This window comes from Halichoeres trimaculatus, unplaced genomic scaffold, assembly GCF_033239565.1.
Source record: "Halichoeres trimaculatus isolate MK-OKI-2021-1 unplaced genomic scaffold, fHalTri1.1 fHalTri1_scaffold_12, whole genome shotgun sequence".
Classification (NCBI taxonomy): domain Eukaryota; kingdom Metazoa; phylum Chordata; class Actinopteri; order Labriformes; family Labridae; genus Halichoeres; species Halichoeres trimaculatus.
Genome location: NW_027437190.1, coordinates 20733866 through 20754919, shown reverse-complemented (window position 1 = coordinate 20754919; position 21054 = coordinate 20733866). Strand labels below are relative to the sequence as shown.

The 21054-nt window shown below is 38.6% G+C and overlaps 1 protein-coding gene across 1 annotated transcript in view; it reads left to right on the top strand.

Annotated features, from left to right (window-relative positions):
- The window catches only part of ulk4 (unc-51 like kinase 4), a 78442-nt gene that overhangs the window by 39238 nt on the left and 18150 nt on the right, over window positions 1-21054 (top strand). The window contains 9 exon segments of the mRNA XM_074682677.1: window positions 81-202; window positions 432-488; window positions 1170-1221; window positions 1368-1462; window positions 4617-4668; window positions 5494-5698; window positions 6733-6825; window positions 12440-12488; window positions 15913-16003. Of these exon segments, the coding sequence (XP_074538778.1) occupies window positions 81-202; window positions 432-488; window positions 1170-1221; window positions 1368-1462; window positions 4617-4668; window positions 5494-5698; window positions 6733-6825; window positions 12440-12488; window positions 15913-16003 (816 nt within the window).

The following is a 21054-nucleotide window of genomic DNA, read 5'->3' as shown; positions in this document are numbered from 1 at the left end:
CTCTAAGTCACATGTAATTATATTGAATACATTTGAAAGTTTACTTTTAATTGTTCATGAGTGACTTTTCTTTCTTCTAGACAACATCTTGTGTGTTTTACAAAGTGTGGCTGGGAGAAAACACCCATCTACAGCTCAGAGCAGACAGCTCAAACAAACTTTACCAACAATGTTCATTGTGCTTGAACTTGTTTCATCTCCGGTAATGACCTTAAGAAGCTTCTTCATTGTTTGCTTTGAATGTTCAAACAGTTCAACCTGAGAGATTATCTTCTCACCTTATGATGTAGTTAAAGAATGAGTGAAGAAGGTGCTGTGACACTGTTTATCACTTGAGTTTGAGTAAACATATTTCGCTTTTTACTCCTTTGTTTTACTTCTTTGCTTAGTTATCCATTGCTACGACTTTGACTCTTTCTCACCTTTCACAGGTCTTTAAATATAACATTGTTACGGCAGATTTCCTTGCTAAAATTGGATTGCTCCTGGTAAGTGTACAGTAACACATTTTTACCAACAACCAAGTTGGAGTCCTCTAGGATAAACTTATCAAACCATTGATTTGATAAATACTCTTATAGCGGCTTGATGGGATTTAAAAGTAAATATTAAAGATAATCATCAAGAAAACAATTTGAGTTTAACAGGCCTGCTTCAGGCTAATAGATAGTCAATGCAGGTGCATGCCTTTTATCTATACTTTGTCCAATCAGTGGGGTTATAAGAAAAGGTGTCCTGCTTTCCTTGGGTGAAATTCATTTTTTGACTGGAGTTACATCGATTAAATTCAGAAAAGCGAAGGACTCTTTTTGATAAGTGATTCAGCTGATATAGAAAACCAAACTGTTTCCATGTTATCTAGATATGTATGTATTCTCATCTTTCTTCATCTACTGGGGCATTAACTGTTAGTGGGGAGAAGCATGTTCATAATGAGTGTGTATCTTTGACCATATTTTCAATGCCAAAAGACAGTCAACAATAAACTGAGTGTTAATCATAAATGCAGCACTGATACCCATTTTATTTAAAGTTTTGGTTGAAAGACATGAATAAACAAGATCCTTAAAACAGCACACATTGTTCATGAAATATCTAAAGAAAACAGTGAAGGGTTTAGTAGATTCAAAGGACTCTAACCAAGTGCTGCTGTCCTTTCTGTCTGACAGAACTACATCAACTCCATAGAGTCCAATGAAACAAACCTGTCCAGTGCTTTGGGTAAGATACTTCCTCTATTACAATGTTTTTCAGCATTCAATCCAGCATGAAGTTTTTACTCACACCTCATAAGCTGAAGTACGTTTCACCATTTATACTGAAAGAGACAAGTGAGTATAGCTAAATGAACTTTTATTCTGTGTTAGGATCAGCTGTGTGTGAGGAGTTGATAAGGACATCCCTGTCCATTGTGGAAGTACTAAGCCAGCATCATGCTCACATCACGCCAGAGCAGAATATTGTAAGTATGCATATAAGAAAACACAGAACAAACCTTCTTTAAGAAATAAAGGACAGGTATCTTTTGGTATTCAACAACTAGCTGCACATAATCTCAAATGGGTTTTTTGAGTCACCCTGTCATCATGGTTTTCTGTTAAATTTCTGGGACAGTAAGATCCCTCTTTGATTTTGTCCTTTTAACAAAGAAGAATGTTTGATGTTAGTTTTACTTTGACAATAACTCTTCAGATCATTAAGAGGATATATGAATGATTATTTCTATGTTAAAGTAGCTCTGTTAGTATTCTAAGTGGTCTCTGTTTTACGTAGTTTTTTATGACTCAAAGTTTGTCTTCCAGTCCACTAAATCTGTCTATCAGCGGTCAGAGGACAGAGGGTGGACTTGAATGCTTTTAAGCAGGCACTAATCAACTATTGAGCCAACAGAGACACATCTGATCTGTGTGTGTGTGTGTGTGTGTGTGTGTGTGTGTGTGTGTGTGTGTGTGTGTGTGTGTGTGTGTGTGTGTGTGTGTGTGTGTGTGTAAACCTGGCTTGGGACGGTGAGATTGTGTTTAATGAGTATTGACATATGGAAGTGGAGAGCAGCAGGAAGCAGACAGGATAGATGGCGAGAAAAGGGAAGAAATGAGGAATGGTGGAAAGGAGCAAAGAGGGAGCTTTCTGGTACTGATAGTCAATAACACAGGAAGACACTTTAATTACCAGCAGCCAGCTCAGATTAACTTTTATTGCATGCTGGACAAGGACACATAGTTGTTTTTAAGTCAATTTGCATCTTATCAGCCCTGTAGCAAAGAAAAGTTTGCAGAAAGTTTGGGTCTCACAACCTTTTTTTCTTTCTTTTTTCCACACAGACCAATTTAACTCTTTAAAATATGTCTCTTAACAACCTGGGCATTTAAATGGAACACTGTTGGACTAAGTAGTGATGGGGAGAAATTTAGAAAGTGCTCAAGTTGATTAAATGTGTCATTGAACTGTGTTATTGAAAAACAATTCAAACACTTAATAGCCTCTACAGACCTTTATCCTGCTACAGGATAAATATTACCCTTGGAGTTAATTTTAAGTGCTCATAAGCATGATGTAATGAAATAATAAGGCTCCATAATTAAAGACTTTTTTTGAGTTGTGTTATGCTGCACCTCCTATTGTTAAAATGGATAAGGTAAATCAACATCCCCAGTTCTTTACCAACGCATTTATTATCTAGTGTGTTTTATTGAAATAGTCAAAGCTGCTTAGACATTGTGTCCCTGAGTGTGTGATCTGGGAACTACTTCTAATCATTCATTGCAGCCTCTTAGAGACTGCATAAAAAATTAACTACTTTATATGATCTTGCATATAATCAATGTGACCCCATGGCATTGTTACTTCACACCTATATAGTTACACTTACATACATATTACAAGGTTGTTTTTTGGTTTTAGGCATATTATATTGAGCTGGCATTCATTAAAAAGAAGTAAATGGATACGCAGAACATTTTTACAAGAAACCCACATTTAACTACCCAGGTTTGTTCTTCGCATCCTGTTGGGGAAGTTATCCATCACCAAATCTGGACAAAGAAACACAAAAGAGAGAAATAAAACTATTTCCTCTTAAAGATGACAATAGAACTAATACATTATAGTCCAAATTTTTTTTCATCAGTTTTTAAAAAGCTGGCTGGTTGTACCTTGTTTATAAATATTATCAAACTCTGCCTGCTTCACTGCTGGAGTATGCTGGCATGAAAATATTTAACACCTCTGTGCCAGAGGCTATGTGCTAACATTATCGTACTTGTTGTGGGCTAGTGGAAATTTTTGGGCAGAATATGCATTTCTTCTATGAACAATGTTCATTTATTTCATTTATTTATTTATTTATTTTTTGGTCTTTCTGTTTACCAGAAGCTATAGAGGCAGCCTTTAATACGGCCAGCTGTAGCTTGTAATTTTTTAAATAGTGATTGAGATCAAAGGACAAGCACACATGTTACAACATGATGCATTAACTTGGTTTATCAAGTCTGGTTGCTTTTATCTGGAAAAGCTTGAAATGATACATTTTTAGTTTAATATACAACGCTCCAATTTTTTTATCAGTGCTCAGTGCTCTGAGAACATTTTCTTTTAGTATACCATGTACAATAAGCAGGAAAACAAAAATAATACATTCAGATATAAGGAATATTTCTAACCATTAGTTTTGGCAAATTGCACCAAACATCTCTCCCCACACACATCAACTCTGTCTGCTCTTTTGATGGGTGTGATATGAATACACATCCCATTAAGTGGTGGTCAACATCCTTTGTAGTTCCCTTTCTCTGGCTTTCAATGTAATGACCTCACACTCTCACTCAGCAATAGTGTTGTTTCTATGGAAATATTAGTAATCATGCAAATTCATGCAATACAGACTCATGCCTAAAAAGGGGCTTTGACAGTTGTTTTACATTTGTTTTTGCGGTTCTGTGTGTATGTGTGTATTTGATCAAAGAGATCATTCAACAGTGCATTTCCATAGTAATTTGATCCTCCGACACTGGTCTGTGTGGTTGATGTTCACTGAATTAATACCGTACAGTGTCCTCTATTCATTTTAATGCAAAAATATATCCTGTTTTTAGATTTGCTGTATATTAACTAGGCTGAGATTGCTTTATTGATGCGCTTGTTTCTATCAAAGGAGAGAACAGCAAACCCCGTTGAGCTGTTTTCATTATTTGTGCTGATTATGTGAAACAAGTTGAATATGAGGTTCTGATATGTTAAAGTCTTCATCACACTGGCGATAACAGTATTGATAAATAGTTTGATTTTTTTTTTTTTTTTTTTTTTTTTTTTTCTGAAGTGCCACATTTGAGCCTGTCTTTACTCTATAACCTGGATCTTGCCACTGAGGCAGTATGTACAGATTAACAGGAATGCAGATGAAAATCAGGAGCAACATATCAATCTAAACAATAAAATTTTACAATCACAGTTTGACTAGATACAGATTTTTTACAACAAAAAAAAAAAAAAAAAAAACAGAAACATACTGAATTATGTGAATGTTGCTTTGCTCATGTAGGGTAACCACTCATAATGAACTGTCCTTGCTAAGGGTCACAATAACAATCTAGCTATTTTTGTCTGTCTACTTCTTGAAGGTTGTGGATGCCATTCTTCCACCCCTGACAACACTGGTTTTCAGCAGAAATGGTAAGAGAGTTGGTGGGTCATTTTGAGAGTAGGAAGGGAGAACAAGGGAGAAAGGATATGTGGAAACAGAAGCAAATGTCAGAGAGAAAGGGAGAGGAGGGGGAAGAGAGCGAAAATAGGAGAGCGTTGGTGAGAGGAGCCCAGCTGGGGACCTTTTGCCTGTTGAACCCTCCTTTCTTTTCACATTTATTCTTCCTTTTTTTGTTTGAAAACAGACAGAAATCATATGAAAAGCATTGTTATGGTCATCCCCAGTATGAAACTTATTCAAGAAAAACATCAGTTCTAAAATTTGGTACCCACTGACACTATGTCCTTTATATTGGTTACCATGTCTTTTTAACATTTCCTAAAAGGGATTAAGACCCCCTAGATCCCCATTGCAGTCCTCTGAGTTTGAGGATACTGTTGTATTATCTATGTACTATACATCATGATAATGTAGTGTGAATTGTAATATAGTATCATAAAGTGCTGCCTTAATTGGGTTTTTGAGGTTAGGTTGAGTAAGTTTGGCCGTTTCAACATATGTGACTATTGCAGTGAAATCCAGCGCTGATATAACAACATGGCATCTGTTCCCTCAAGTTATGGTCTTCTCAAGTTAAATCTAATGTTTTTCATCTTGTTTAGATTTTAAGTAACTATTTTCAAGTAATTTCACAACCACTTGATGTTTTGATTGCTCAATATCACATGCATAGTCTTCTCAAGATATTAATGAAGCTTAATTTACTACTGAGAACTCTCTTTTAAAATGGTGTTAACATGTCATACTCCATGAATACACTCTTTTTCTCTTTTTGTCTGTGTTTTGTATTCTAGTGGAGTGGTCTGTGTTTGTGCTGAGGGTCCTGTCTGAGTTCAGTCTTGTCCTGCTGGACAAGATAAGTGAGGGAACTGAGGAAGATGAGGGGGCAGAGAGAAACAAGGAGCGGGAAGAGAAAGGAGGAAGGTCTGCAATAGAAAGAGATGATAGAAGCCCCCGTAATCACATGTTGGCTCTAATCAATAAATCTCTGCTTCCAAGGTTGGTCTGACTCTTTCTAAACATCTGTCTGTGTTTTCAGCTAATGCTTTTTTATGTTGGTTAAGATCTTTTTTTTTTTGTTCTGGTGTTTACTTTACATTTTACCAACCTTTTCCTTTTGACAGCCCAACAATGTTCCCTGTCCAAGCTCAACCCACTGCTTTGTTTATACAAGTGTCCAATTATCTTTGGTACAGACAACGTTAAATTGCGAAAACAACTAAAGTAGCTGCTACCAGTTAAAATGTCTATTCTTATTTTTGACCTATGTCTTTTCCTTATTGACTAAGAAGAGTAATGTCAGAACTGAGTCCAGAGGAAGGTAGCATGGATATGCATCATCACCTTCCTATCAAATGGGGGAAATTTTTGCCAGGCTGTTTTGCCATGGATTCTGCTAACAAAGTTATGGTATTTTGACATCTCTAGCCCTTTCATGTGGAATTTGTTGACTGTTTTGTGTCTTGCGTCCTTCTTTTGTGGGTCCATATAACATTCTTGCTGCTAGATACAGCTTACTGACAAGTGTCTGTCATTGTGAATGCTGACATCTATGATCTTGCAATCTATGGAGAGTATGCACAGACAAATGAGGTTTACTGAGGTTCACATCATGACATAGTTACAAAGGTAGAAAACAGACGTTGACATTTGCAGTGTTTTTCTCACTTTATGAAACCATATTGTCTACTTCTATAACGTTATTGTTTTGATCCCAGTTTCTGAAATCTTCTCTCTTTTGGGTTGCCTCATGTGTCACCTCTTGTTCAACTTCAACCCCCATTTCCCCCCGTCACACTCTCATCTCCCCTTTTCCTCAGCTAACTGGCTCTAAAATTTTCCTCTCTGCTCTTCCCCCTATATTTCCATTTTCTCTCCTCTCCCTATTAAAACTTGAATTCTCCCCTCCCCCTCTTCTCCACCTCTCTCCACAGATCTGTTCCAGTTTACATCTGTTACTAATGATCAGAACAGTACATTAATTATTAACACTACAAAAGCCAAATGTTGTACTCCTGCATGTTTGTGTCTAGGTATGAGTCTCTCCTACGAGCTGCAGAGCCTATCCCGCTCTACGCACTCAAACTGCTGCTGTCTCTGACTGAACACAGCCCTCACATGTGCAGGTACTTTACACACTCAACCATAAGCACCCATGAATCACACATGGAGACATGAAGCATAAGTAAATGTGAACTCATTGTGCCTGTAGGTTTAATGACTATTAGTGGGATTTAACAGGTGAAATGAGTTACAAATGAAACCCTCTTTGACATTCATATGTCTTCTCAAGAGATCTGAAATTCAGAGAGGGCTGCAGGTAAATTCACCTGTGTTGCTTTTGACCAGATTTTCTCTTTCCATGTATTGACTTTTGGTTGTATTTTTGTAGTCAAAGCATGCAGACACACAACTGCACTCATTTAAGCCCTCTATGTGTAATATTTTAATGCCAAGGCCAGCCATTCCCTGACCAGCACTGTGGAGCACTAGTAGTGTTTTTTTTATTCAGAACCACACACAAGTACACACATTTAGAAGAGATTTATCTACCCACTGAACTAGGTACAAAAACACACGGATAATCATTTATTTATTGATACTGTTGATGCACCGTCAGAGCCAACAGCACCATCACTTTAGCTGCTGCTTATCTACATTCAACTACACCCTTTCCATCCCTCTTTACACCAGTTATGCTGATGAAGCTCAACAAACTGGCCACTCCTTTCACATTGCTTTGTCAGAAATTTCATACTCAACTGTAGGACACATTTTTTACTGGATTTAAGATGGAAAAAATGGCACATCGATGTCAAAAATCAAACATTTCTAACTTTGAAATAGGAATAAGAAGTTCGGTATTTTGCTGTACAATAAGTGTGAGGACTCCTGTTCTCACCATGAAATGACTTACCTGTGAGTGTGTGTGTGTGTGCATGCCTGATGCACATGTGCTTAACAGATGTGTTCTGACAGCAGCTGTCTTAATTCTCTGTTCATCTGTCTTTCCCTCTCAGCTGTTGACTGAGACGAAACAGGAGTATGAAAAAAGAGGAGGCAGAGAAAGACACAGAATAGGGAAAAGATGGGGAGAACACTGGAAAGTTGAGCAAGGAGTTAGACAGTTTGAGGAAAGGATGACATAAAGGAGGACAGAGAATCTTGACAAATGTTGGTTTGCAGGGATAAGAGAACATTTTTATGGGTCAGGGTATGTGAATCAAATAAAGAGGCAAAAGGATCATGGCCCTCATCACTGTGTCCCACCTGATGGCAAAGACAAAAAAAGGACATAGTCTCAGTGAGATCACTCAGTACATTTACATGCAGCTTTAGAAATCAGACTATGATCTTAGTCAGACTCAAATCGGATTACTGGAATGCATTTAAACAGCTTCGCCAAACCAAAATCAGACAAAGCATAGCTTAAATGACACCTAGATAATGCCTTTGCGATTGGGCAATAGTTGGATTCAGCAGGACTTAGCAGGTCTCAGTAAGCCTCGGCGTTCAGCTGGAAGAGAAAGTAAATGACCATGATAAATAGGGTCGGTGCACTCATACAGCTAGTGGCTCAAATACAACAAACACCATACTACATACTATATACGAGTAGGGATGCACGATATTATCGGCACAATATCGGCTGATAAAAGCTAAAAAAACACGTTTATCGGTATCGGCAGATGTGAAAATTTCTGCCGATATGCACAGCTGATAAGGTACTATTCAGTTAGGATTATTATTATTTTCCATCTGAAAAATAAGCTCCTTAAATAAAATGTAGCACTTCAATTATTTGCACTGCAGAGCTCTGTGTCTGTCACCAGGTTGTTACAGTAGCTCTAAAATAATCAAATGCAACTTGGTTATGTTTAAAAATGCATAGTACATTTAAAGTTCATGTGATCCAAAGAAATTATTTTTCTGTATTTCAATACTGAATGTCTTGAGTTTGAAAAAATAATACATTTCTAGTTTATGGTAAAATCAAATGTTTTTTGTCTTGTTTTATGTGTGTTTCTTAAACAAAAAAGACAGTCACAATAAGAGTAACATATAAATTCCAGTACAGGATAGACTTAGCTTTCTTTACAGTGAAAAAAACAAACAAACTTGTGATTATCGGTATTGGCCAAAAAGGGTTTTGATATATCGGCATATCGGATATCGGCAAAAATCCAATATCGTGCATCGCTACATACAAGTATAGAGAGCAACAGCTGCACCCATCTTCACCATTGTTGTTAGGATGTTGCTTCCTCTACTGGTGAGCCGAAACTAGTTCGATACACCCAGAGCTTTCAAAAAAGGTCACAGCGCACTCTATCGAAGTGGAGTGAGACGTGCTTGGCCAAAGTGCTAAATGAAAACATTTCACTTGAGCATCCTGGTAGCTACAGTGGTCCTGCTTGTCTGTCAATTTGGCCACACCTTTATACCTCAATACACAAAATCTGTAACCTTAATACCAGAAGGTTTTAAAAAAATTAACCCCATCGACAGTGTATACTAATAGGAAAAGTGTTTTATTGACCAAATCTGTTTTTTGTGGCCAACTGTGAACATTTTATAATATCTTTTAATGGGCTCTCATTTGCTATTAAAACCCACTTCAAAGTGGACACTCAAAGAACTGCAGCATAACCTCCCAAATATTGGCTTAACATTTCAACATTACTGAATGTTGCCTTGGAAGCAGCCGCCTGTGGTACACAGTTAAAGGGGGAATGTGTCTGTCAGTGGCAATGCATATTTAAAACACCTTTTACAAATCCAACTGTCAATATATGTGTATTAACAACAACCCTCATAATTAACTGTTCACATCCTTTTAGGATTTTTCATCCCTCCATAAACTTATGTTATCTAATTGAGCAATAACAACTCAACAGACCTCTTATTAATATCTCACTGTCTTTCTATCTCCACCCATCCCCCCTAAGTTTAAAGTTTACCATCACCACAGAAGACGCCCCTACACTCTTATCAGCAGCATTCCCCCCTCTCGTCTCCATCTTTCTCCTCCTCCACCTCTCCTCATCCCACTCTTTCCTTGACACAAGTAGAGTGACGTGAACTTTTCAAATTGGTGTCAGCACTCTTCTCTCTACATCTCTGTTTTTTTTGTCGCTCCTTTTCCTCTGACATTATTAACAATATTTGACGTTTTTTTCCGTCTCCTTCATTTTCTTTCTCTCACCAGCTCTAATTTATTAACATTAGTCCACATTGCTCTCTTTTTCTGTGCCCTCTCTCCACAGCTCTCCCTCCATCACTGCGGTTATACAATCAGAAATTAAATTGCCTGGGTCTTGGTTAGATAAGTGTGGCTATGAAGCCAGCCGAGCGGTAATTAGATGGTAAATTGGGGACATTAACGTTGGGAAGGCAGCCTGCTGTTTCTCTCTGCATTATCACAGCCCAGACACACCTTCAAACAACTACATTTACTATGACCTTTAGCCAAGAACCTTATGCTGTGTGGCAACATGCGTGTGTGCAGAAGTATGTTTCAGAGTCCTTATATGTGTCTGTCAGCCAGATGAGTGTAACTACGGCTCAACCCTCTCACACATACCGTGCTTATTAACCCAGTGTCAGGTAGTATTTCCTCTTAGGTTTAACTACGTTAGATATGCAGAAAACCTCTTATCTTAAACAGCTAATTTCTCCATAAGGGTTTTTCATCATTAGTTATTACCCCAACCCATGCTCAACCTTGCAATATTATTTTATCACACTCCCAAAATCATATGAACTCCCCAGTCTCTGAGCCAAAGAAAAGCTTTATTTAAGCCATGTTTAAGTGTCTGTACCAACATTTCTAGTGTAATTATTTGTTGATATGTTTTATGATGTTTGTGGTACAATAATGTATTGAAGTGTAGGAGTGCAAATTGTCAAACTGTCTACTTCAACCATGGAGTAGCTTGCGGTATGATAACATATTGTATATAAACTTCCAAATGGCAAGATAGAACACCTAATTTCATCTTTAGGACCACGGTGGCCTTTTGTATTCAAGTGATCCCAGATTAATCCTCAAAACTGTCAGCTACATTAGTCAACTAGCCAAGCAGGGGTTAATCGACCTTACGTGTTTGTCATAATAGGGTATATTACAAAGCCTATGTATGTATGTCATTTGGTGAGTATTGTCTCATCTCTCTCGTATTAATGGCGGTCCGTTGTGTCTTATTTTGTTCCATGCCTCGTGTTGTGTGCTGTGTTTTTTGATGTATGGCTGCTAGTTTAAAGGTGGTCCAGTTTATCATGTTGTGCTGGCCTGGTCTGTCCTCTCCTCTCTCAGTCTGTCAACCACATAATTGGGGGCCATCCATCATGCCTACTAACACAAACACGGATATGACACACACAGACACACACAAAAATACACTCATATTGAAGCCTTTATAGAATAAATAAGACAGAGAAGAGGGGTAAATGTGAAGTCCAGACTTAAATTGTGGGTTCATTTTTATGGGAAGAAACATGACAACAGAGAGAGGCCAGAAAAGAACTACTCTGCAGATCTGACGGCATTGTAGGAGACAAAAAAACAGTCTATCAAACCTGTAGTTATAAAAATACTGAGGACTGATTAAAAATGTTTATAATGTTCATTGTAGATAAACATTTGTGGTGCATCCAGTGGCATATGGTAGTATATTTGGTCATCATACTGTATCATGTAATGTTACGCTAGTGTTGATTTGATTTATATAACAAGCTGAAAACAGAGAACAAATAAAGACATAACAGATAGTGTGTCTCAGCACAAATGCGGGTAATCAGAGAGGGAAATACAGTTGGTTACAGATTAAAAAAATCTAAGAAAACAATTCTGAGGAGCTCCAGATGACATGCTGTTACTCTAACATTGTTCCCACTCCAAAATCCACATAAATTGATATTCAGCCTGAGTTCTAAGGTTGATCCAGTGTTTGTGCTTTATGTCAGCAGTAAATGATAGGCACAGCTTGATGACCAAAGTGGTCTAATCCTTTCGAAACAAGCAATACATCACAGTTAAAATGGAGACAGGACACATTAACCCAAAATTGATAAAACTGGCTCTGTTTAATCAAGAATGCTGTCTTGCTTTTCGTGCACATAAACAGATACACACACAACTTGTGTATGTTTGTGCATTTTGATGTGTGGGCATGAGTTGACACTCCAGCTACATGGTAATAGTTGCAAATCAAAGTACTTTGACTACAAGGTAGACAAAATGCCATGGCCTATAAATATCCATCTATCTGTGATCCCAGTGATTTCTTTGTTTATTCCTTGTCTCCGGCTGTTTTTCCCCACACCTCTGTCCTCCCTCTTTAGGCATCCTCGGTCTTCTCTACTTTATAAATCTTTCACTTTCTTTCTCCTCATATTTAAATGTTTCTCTAACCTCGTCCTCTCCTTAACTGTCATCTCCTCTTTCTGTGTCCTTCCCTCTCTGCTCACTTCCTCTCACTTCATCCGCTCACATCACGCCTTCTCTTTTCTCCTCTCTTCTTTTTTCTCCCCAATTCCAGTGGTACCCGGCAGAAGTCGTTGTAGCGGAACTCCAACCTTAATGAAGATGAAACAGCCCAGTGTGTGAAAATGTGTGCGTGCGTGTGTGTGTGTGTGTGCATGTGTGAACAGGAGGCAGAATTGCCTCTAAATTAAATTAATTTTTACCGTGGTCTTTCTACCTCTGCTTCAATATGTATTTTTCTCTTCCCTTTTCAGGTTGATCAAACAGAGAAGGATCCTTCCAACAGTCCTTCAGCTCATTATGGTGAGAAACCAGTCGCAATCAGTTAATCAGTTTTTGTTTGGCAAATCTGCAAAACACTTGGTCATTTGGGGTTCAGGAAATCAGTCAGTCTGGTAAACAGTCTGACAGACAGTTAATCAAGATCTCTGCTATTTTAAAGCATTACTGTTTGATTTTATTACAGCCCAGTAGTATTTTCCGTCAACCTTCCTTTCCACTCACTCTTGCTCCATGTAACCCGTCTCCATGTATTTATGTAAATGAGTCTGAGTGGTGTTGACCTATTAAAGGGCTGGTGTAATTGACTTGTGGGTCAGCCTTAGAGAGGAGGAAGGGTTAATAGAGTGGGAATATGGACTCCACTATTAAGATCTCACGCAAACACACAGCGCTCGTCTGTTATCAGCCAAGCATAACAGTGTTTCCTCTACAAACAATTTATTCACCTGACCCTTTTTGCATAGGCACAATCTAATGAACACTCATATGGCACAATCTGTTTTCAGCAGACAAACTCACTTGTGTTGCAGAAAACAATTTAGGGTTTGTGCCACACACACAAATCAGACATGTGCACTCAAACATGCACACACTTGCTAAATAATCAGCGTTCTGCATGGCTGCCTGTCCAGCCCCGACTAGCTGATGCAGAATGTTAAACACTGCTTTCCAACAGCCTGATTAACTTCTCCCCTGATTGTTTACTCCTGCCTGAACCACTCATGTAAAGATCCATTAGTGCAGTCTGTATTGCTCACGTTCAGATTGATTTATGCTGCCTGAAACGCTGTGATCTGGATTGATTTCACCTGTCACTGTGATCACACTTGTCATGGAGAAACCTGCCTAATTGTATTTGTCTGGATGATAAAGTAGTTCTGTTCCTGACGTGAAAGGACTTTGGGAAGCTAGGTGAAGCGGGGTTGTTTAACAGGTTGGTTGCTATGGATTAAGAGGCTAAAGATGCAGCAAAGTAGAATGCAGTCAGATACGGTGCTCTAAGTTTTCTAAAAACATATAGAATAAATGCTAAATTATTTCACCTACAGGACAGTAATTCACCCAAACTACAATTATTTGCCTTCTTTCTTACTCTTTGTATGACAGTTTGTATTCTGTGATGTACATAATAGTCTTTTCACAGCTTATTAGTCCATAAAGATCAAAATAGATTATCTTTGTCATTTGTTTTTACTGACGGGCAGGTTGTCCTAGGTGCAAATTGATGTCATTGTCTTCAGCCTCAGGCTACTGCACATGATGAGCAGCAGGCAGGCTTATCAGCACGTACACAGATCACACTGATGCGCACAGAGCCCGCAGGCAGCGCTGGTGTATCTCAGAGAGGATCAAATAGTGAAATGAGGGCAGGAGGGAAAGGAGATGTGAATAACTGTAGGAGGAAGGAGAGACAGATTTGTAGGGAGGAGATAGTGAGAAGTAAAAAAAAAAGTAGGGGGAGTAAAAGCAAAGGGGAAAAGAGAGGAAAGTAAGGACTGCAGCCTTGCTACTTTTTTTTTACCCTTCAGCACAGATCTGTCATCACAGGTCAGAGCTGCATTGTCCCCAAATAAACAGGGTTCATCCGATAATTTGCTCAACAATACCCTGGAAAATAACTTTTAATTTTACAGTCATCACGTGTATTTAGATGACAGACAGTCAAACAGTTGCTTCATAAAGATTTGGGAGTAACACAACATGACTTTCACTTGTTGGTCTAATCACTGCATATATAAGAAAAGCTGTTGTTGCCCCTTCGTTTGTTTTTGACCTGGTGTGTGCTGTGCGGAGTGTCCTGTCAACATGTGGCTTCACAGGTAGGCTCTAGAGAAATAGATGCACACACAAGACAAATAGAAAAGATTGAGTTCAGGTTTATCAAAATAACTGTCCTGGCCCTGGAGTATGGCTGGAACCACTTAAGCTGTTTATTCCTGTGAATAGCAGTAATAAAGTGTGGGACACAGGGATAGAGTACACCAGTGAACTCGAAGTGAACATATTTCACCAGGGTGATTATATTATAATAAGACAGGCATGTAAAATGGTGTTTTTTCAACCATTTATAGAATAATAAATGGGCATTATGCATGAAAGATAATACTAAGAATTTGTCTAAGAAATTTGACCGAATAGAGCAGCTTACCCATATATGTTTGAAACTAAAATAACATATTTGAGATGTTTTTGAAAAAAGAATTGTATATATAACCTTGTTTTGTAGCACTAAAATTGGAAGTGGTGTTAAAAACATAATTAAATAAAAATCCTTTGACAAAAAATTAACATCACATTAATTTACCAAGGTTTAGGTTGAACTTTCAACCTGTCATGCATGGGTCACCAGCCCACACACATCCTCCCTTGTGTTTTCTTTCGAATTACTGTTTCCACACATTTCTGTGAATAACATATGTGCTGGTTGTTGGGTTGTGAGTATATGTGATAAATATATATTAAAGAGGGATTTTAACCTAATGTGTTGAAACCATAGACTGTATATAGAGTGGACAGCATGGCTCTGCCATTTACCATTGTATGATTTTGAAGCCAAAATACCCCGTCACAGGCGCAGCCATTGGCAGCAATTGCAGCCAGAGTCTGCGCAGTAGAGACGATGAGGGATTCTGGGAGAATCTGAGTGGAGCTGGGTGACAAAAATAATCCTAATTTTTTTTGTCTTTTGAGAGTCTTATCACTTCTTGACTCTACCTCCTGACATATTTTACAATCCCCGAAAAAATACAAGAGAACGGCAGCTGTCAATTATTGTTGAACATTACGGAAAGCCTAGCTTTTAACCTTGTATAACTAATGAAAACAACCTTTTTTTAAAAAAAGAGCACTTGAATACAAGAAAGCCAAATGATATCTTCAAATCACCACAACAATTAGACGTGAAAAACATTTCTACGAGGTGTATTAATTTTTTAAAGTTTGACCACAGCCCATCTAGAATGGCTGGAAAGCCAGATTTTTTAACCTTTACTGCAGCCAGCCACCAGGGGGTGCAGTTTTTGAGACCTCACTTCGAGCCAAGCAAGGGGATGTCCATTTTTTTCATGGTTGAAACCCATTAACTTTAATCTGTTTACATTATTTCTCTCAAGACATCACAGCAATTTTTAGGAAATGTTATCATGATTTTTCATATTTTGCAAGCTTAAGTTAAAAGGTTGGATCACAATACTGAAAAGTTTCAAATAGAAATGTTAACATGGAGTAAAGATGTGACCTCAGAGATGAATCACATAACAGCTACAGTGTTTCTGCCCGTCAACTATGCCCACAAAACTTAAATTAGACAAACTGATTTGAATAACTTAACACATTTTGAGTCAGTATGTCCAGACAAGTATGAGTTCTTCAGACCAAAATACATATTTTAACCAGGCAGTAAACGATGATGGTTGTATGTAACCATCTTTTATTCTACCTGTAGGCAAACAGCAGCAGTGTTCACAGTGGACTCACCCAGAACGCCATTGCCTTGTTGTGTAATCTCAGTGAAATGGAACCACTACGGCAACAAGGTACAGTATGCCTCATGTTTGCATCAAGTTTGTATAAAACTTTCTTCTATGATAAATAAAACTCTGCATTTCTCTGTCTTTCTCTGTCTTTTTCTTGTTTTGTTCTACCTCTCTCATTAGTACAATTATTAGAGAGTGAGTGAGTTATGTGAGCCCTAAAAGCCCGTCTGTCATTCTCTACGCAATGTTTCTGTATCCTGAACCTCTTCACTGGCATTAGTTATTGTCATGTTACTTGTTGACATCTTGTTTTCCCCAGCCTGCTGTCATGCTGCAGAATTGTGCCTATTCAGGTCAATAATGTTGACTCTGTTGCTGTAGTGACTGTGTGTGTTTGTGTGTGTGTTTTTGTGCGTCTGTTCATATTCAAATTCATGGTGTGTCTTGAAGTGAGGATATCTTTTGGAAATGTAGTCTGTTGAAGTCCATTTCAGCACCCAGGAGCTGGTGTGGATTAAGGATTTTAATTAGAAAGAAGCACTTGCAAGGCACAAAGTGACTGCATGCAGAGATGCAGCCTAAATATATAATAAGAGAATGAATGTAATAAGTCAGAGAAAAGTCATGAGCACTACTGTGTGTGAAGATACATTTTCAGGACCCACAATCCTGCATTGTTTGGTTTGGACTTTAGTTGGTAATGAAAGTGATTGATGATTTCATTCACATTTCTTTTACTCATCGTTTTGTGTCTTGTTTAGTCCATCCTCCCTAAAACCATCTTACAATCACCCCTTACCTACTTTCTATTGGGTCAGCAGTGCAGCAGTTCAGTAGTCAGCATCATTATCATCCAATCAGCTTTCCTCTCAACAAGAAACTGTCAACACAGCACTAAAACTAGCCAGGCAATTAACACTATCTCTCTCTGTCGTCTCCTCTCTTCCTCATTCCTTTCCTTTCATTCTTTCCTCTACTGCCCTTTCCTCATCTTCTATCCTTCTCTCCTCTCCTCTCCTCTCCTCTCCTCTCCTCTCCTCTCCTCTCCTCTCCTCTCCTCTCCTCTCCTTTCCTCCTCTCCTCTCCTCTCCTCTCCTCTCCTCTCCTCTCCTCTCCTCTCCTCTCCTCTCCTCTCCTCTCCTCTCCTCTCCTCTCCTCTCCTCTCCTCTCCTCTCCTCTCACCTTCCATCCTCTCTTTTCCTCTCTTCTCCTCTCTTCTTCTCACCAACTATCCCCTCCTCATCTCTCTCCTTCCTTCCTTGTTACCATTTTCATCCTTTCTCAGCTCTCTTTTTTCAGCCCCTCTTCTATCCTTTCCTCTCCTCTTTCTCCCATCTTTTTTTATGGTTCACTCCAGATCAGTTTGGCGATGGTAAGAAAAAAAGGAGAGAGGAGGAGGAGAGAAGGAGACAGGAGGAAGTGTGTATAATTGGCTTTTTTAAGGTGTGACAGAGAGAGGAGGGGAAAGGCAGTGTGTGTGTGTGTGTTTATGTGTGTTTGTGTGAATCTGTGACTTTGTGTGTTGCAGGCAATGAAGTAGACAGTGAAGAAGAGCAAAATCGGGAGATGTTATTTTGTGCTAGTGCGAATGCATTTGTGCTTATGCTTGAGACTGAGAGATGTGTGTATATGGGGGGGCGGTGGATGCAGAATCACCGATGTGTGTTTGTGTGCGTGTGTGTATATGTGTGTGTCAGGGAGAGAGGGAGAGAGGGAGAGAGGGAGGAAGAGAGGAGATGAGGTTTATAATTGGGCAGATTTGCCTCCGACTGAGATAATACCCCCTGGGGAATGAAGACAGAGGGAGCACAGAGAGAGAAAGGCAGAGATAGGAAGAGAGAGCAGAACAACAGAGAGGAGGAAAAATGGCTAAAAAAGCACAAGAGAGAAGAAGGAAGGAAGGGACGTTACAATGAAAAGAGAATGGAAGGTAAAGAGGAGCAGGGAGGAAGACTGGGGTACAGAGGAAGAGAGGAGGAGATAGAGATGGAAAGAGCAAATGTGGTGTGTTGGGGCATGGGGTGGGGGTAGGATGGAGGGATGAGATGATGGCAAAGAAAATGTGAAGTTGATATGAGTGGCAGCTTGATAGCGTGAGAGAGCGGAGTGGGAGAAGTGACAAACCTGATGCAGGAGTAAGGGAGGTTTTAACAAACTAGTTTTATTTCAAATGATAGGATGGCTCAGTTTTAATTTGTGAACATGTAGCAGGAGAATGTCATGGTTGTAATCTGATTATATAAGGATGTGAAGCCTGAAGCTTCTCTAATGAGAATGAATTTGAGACTCATTTTGTTGGCACACTGACAAGCAAACTGTGTAATTTGATAAGGGAATGGACACATCTAGAGCATGCAGAGCAGCCAAAGTTCCCCCAACAATTCCGAAAGAGTTTGCAGCCCAGGCAACTTCTGAGTACAGACTCAGGCCGACATGTGGACAAGGTGTCAGCTCATTTCAGCATGGTTATCCTTTCATTCATTTAAGAAGTCTTCAGGGAGTTCAAGTGTCTTAAGACTCTTTGAGGGTCACTAAGGTTTCTCTCTCGGTTTGATCCGCCACGAGTCCTCGTTATTTCTCTTGACCCTCTGTGAGGAGCTCAGAGGACTCTTTTAGGTAATTGCTTCTGTGCTGGAGTTATCCACTTACTGTGTAGCTTGCATCTTTAAATTGCCACTTAAAAGTAGGTTCAGGCTAAAGTCCATCTCCCACAACAGTTTCCAAAATATTGTTTTTTCCCATATTTTTTCCATGTGTGAACAATCAATCAGAATGCCCCCCAGCATATTTCATACCACAAAGCTCTGTCACCCATAGTCATATAAACACATTGGCAAGCACCCAAGAGGTCATCGGATTTCAGACTTTACATAATGCCAATCAATAACACACTTTTGACAATAAATTTAAGATTTACTGCAGAATGTCTTGACTTCTCTCTGCTGATACCAACGCACTTTCCATCTCCATCCTTTAATACTAGTAACAAGTTATTCAATGATAAAGGTTTGTAGTGTGGAGGGGTTTTGTTTTGCTAAAAACATCATGTAAATCTTAACTTAGTAGATATATCCATATATTTAAGTATGCATAATGCCTACATATCCCACAATACATCTTGAGAAAGCAGCTGCAGTAAATCCCATTTCTTCAGTTATACTTAGCTTAAAAAATGCTGAGTATGAAAGTTGTCATGAAAAATAACTGTAAAATGTGTGCTTGCCTAGGAAACCCCCGGTGCTCACATTTTATGATGCTACTTTTGCTATTTATAGCTGATTTGTAAAACAAGCAAAGCTGGATCATAAAAGTCCAGACACAATGAACAGAGTACAATAATCACATCTTAAGGCTTTTTGTGTTCTTAACTATTTTGCTGATTACACTGGCTGCAGCCCTGTAGATTTAGTAAGACTAATTGAAAGCAAGAGACTAAATGAGTAAAAGAAATGCACAAATGTTTCAAACTGAGTTTTTGACAGAATATGGTGATAACCACCTCTGTTAGGCATCGGTAGAACCAAAAACCCTTGAGGAATGTACCATGTAGATGCCTCGTAAATATCAAAAACAAGACCTCTACTTTTAGTCACTCTGAGGTCAATCAAGCGCTTAGCATTAGCATTAGCATGTATCAGTGACTTTCAAGCATAGCCTGGATGAAGATGACTGAAGTTATGAAGATGCACTCTCTTACTCACAGCAATCTTTTTCATTACATCATGCACCCACATACATGTACAAAGGTCACAGCGGTGCTCTACCATGAAGTCATGATGGACTGCTTGTTATACATGATGGAAAAATAAGGTTTCTGAAAAGAGTTACACATGCAGAGAGGTTCAGTGCATTATTTATTGCAAAACATCTTAAATTAAGTTAAAGAATACAAACATGTCAGATGATGAGTAAGTTAGCTGAGAATAAAAAGGCTCAGAAGCAGCCTCAAGCTGTTAAGAGAAAATGAATTGAGTTGGAAAATATATTTCTAAATGTAGTAAAATGTACAAAAAGCTAAATGGAAACAGAATGGTTATAAGATTTCAAATCTATAAGCACAATCAGGGACTTAGTTTGGGTCATTGTGTCCGTACCACTGTTGGTTTGCTTAGATAGACCAGCCACTCTTATCTAAATGCATTGGCACTATGAAAAAAATCTTAACATTTTCAATGTCTATAAGTGGCCTGTAGAGTCATGGGGTACTGCTTGTGGGTGTCTAAAATAAAAAATTCTGGTGGTTCTTGAAATATTATTGTACATGATACCTTTCCAATTTTAGGCCAGACCTTTTTCTTGGCTCTGCTGTCAACATTACCTGTAAAATCAAGTTAATGCTTAGTCTGGGTATTTCAGAAGATACTTGCTGCTACTTTTCCATACACATTTACACACACTTTTATTCCCTTTGCCTCAAGATTACTACAGCCCATGCACACTCAATAACAGACCACGATTTCTACACATCAGTATTAATCTTTCAGTTTATAGTGAGAATGAAGACAGTGGAAGACCTTTCAATTTAACAAACAGCTTCAGCATTTTCTATTGGACTCATTATCTTGTTACCTGATTTTTAGAAGGCTAAAATGTATTTGAAACTCGCCTCTCTATGTGATTACTTTCACATGGCTGTGTATAGGGAAGTTATTCTGAGGAGATAACCACAGTGTTATAACATTAACATTTACATGAGCTTCTATCTGGAACAGAGTGTTCATCTGAACAGGACCGCATTGTCGGATCGCATTAACAGCAGAGGAGGCCTTTTTTGTCTCAACAGTCCTATGCAGAGCGGTCTATTTATTTAATTATGAGGCAGCTTGACAAAGTAACAGAACATTTTCCTGACAGCAGGCTAACTTTAACGGCTTTCTAATGTCTGCCGTGTTTTCACTCTCACTTACAAAAATAAACTCTCTCACACTGTCTACATTCTAAATAAAGATCTGTTAGAATAGAAAATAACTCTGTGTTTTCCCCACTGAGAACTAATTCATTTCATTTGTTATTCAACTCTATGCAGGACTTAAAGTACTCGTTGGACTTACTGATAGACACAGTGCATTTATTAGATACTAAGGTCATGTCAGGGCAGAATTCATCTGGTC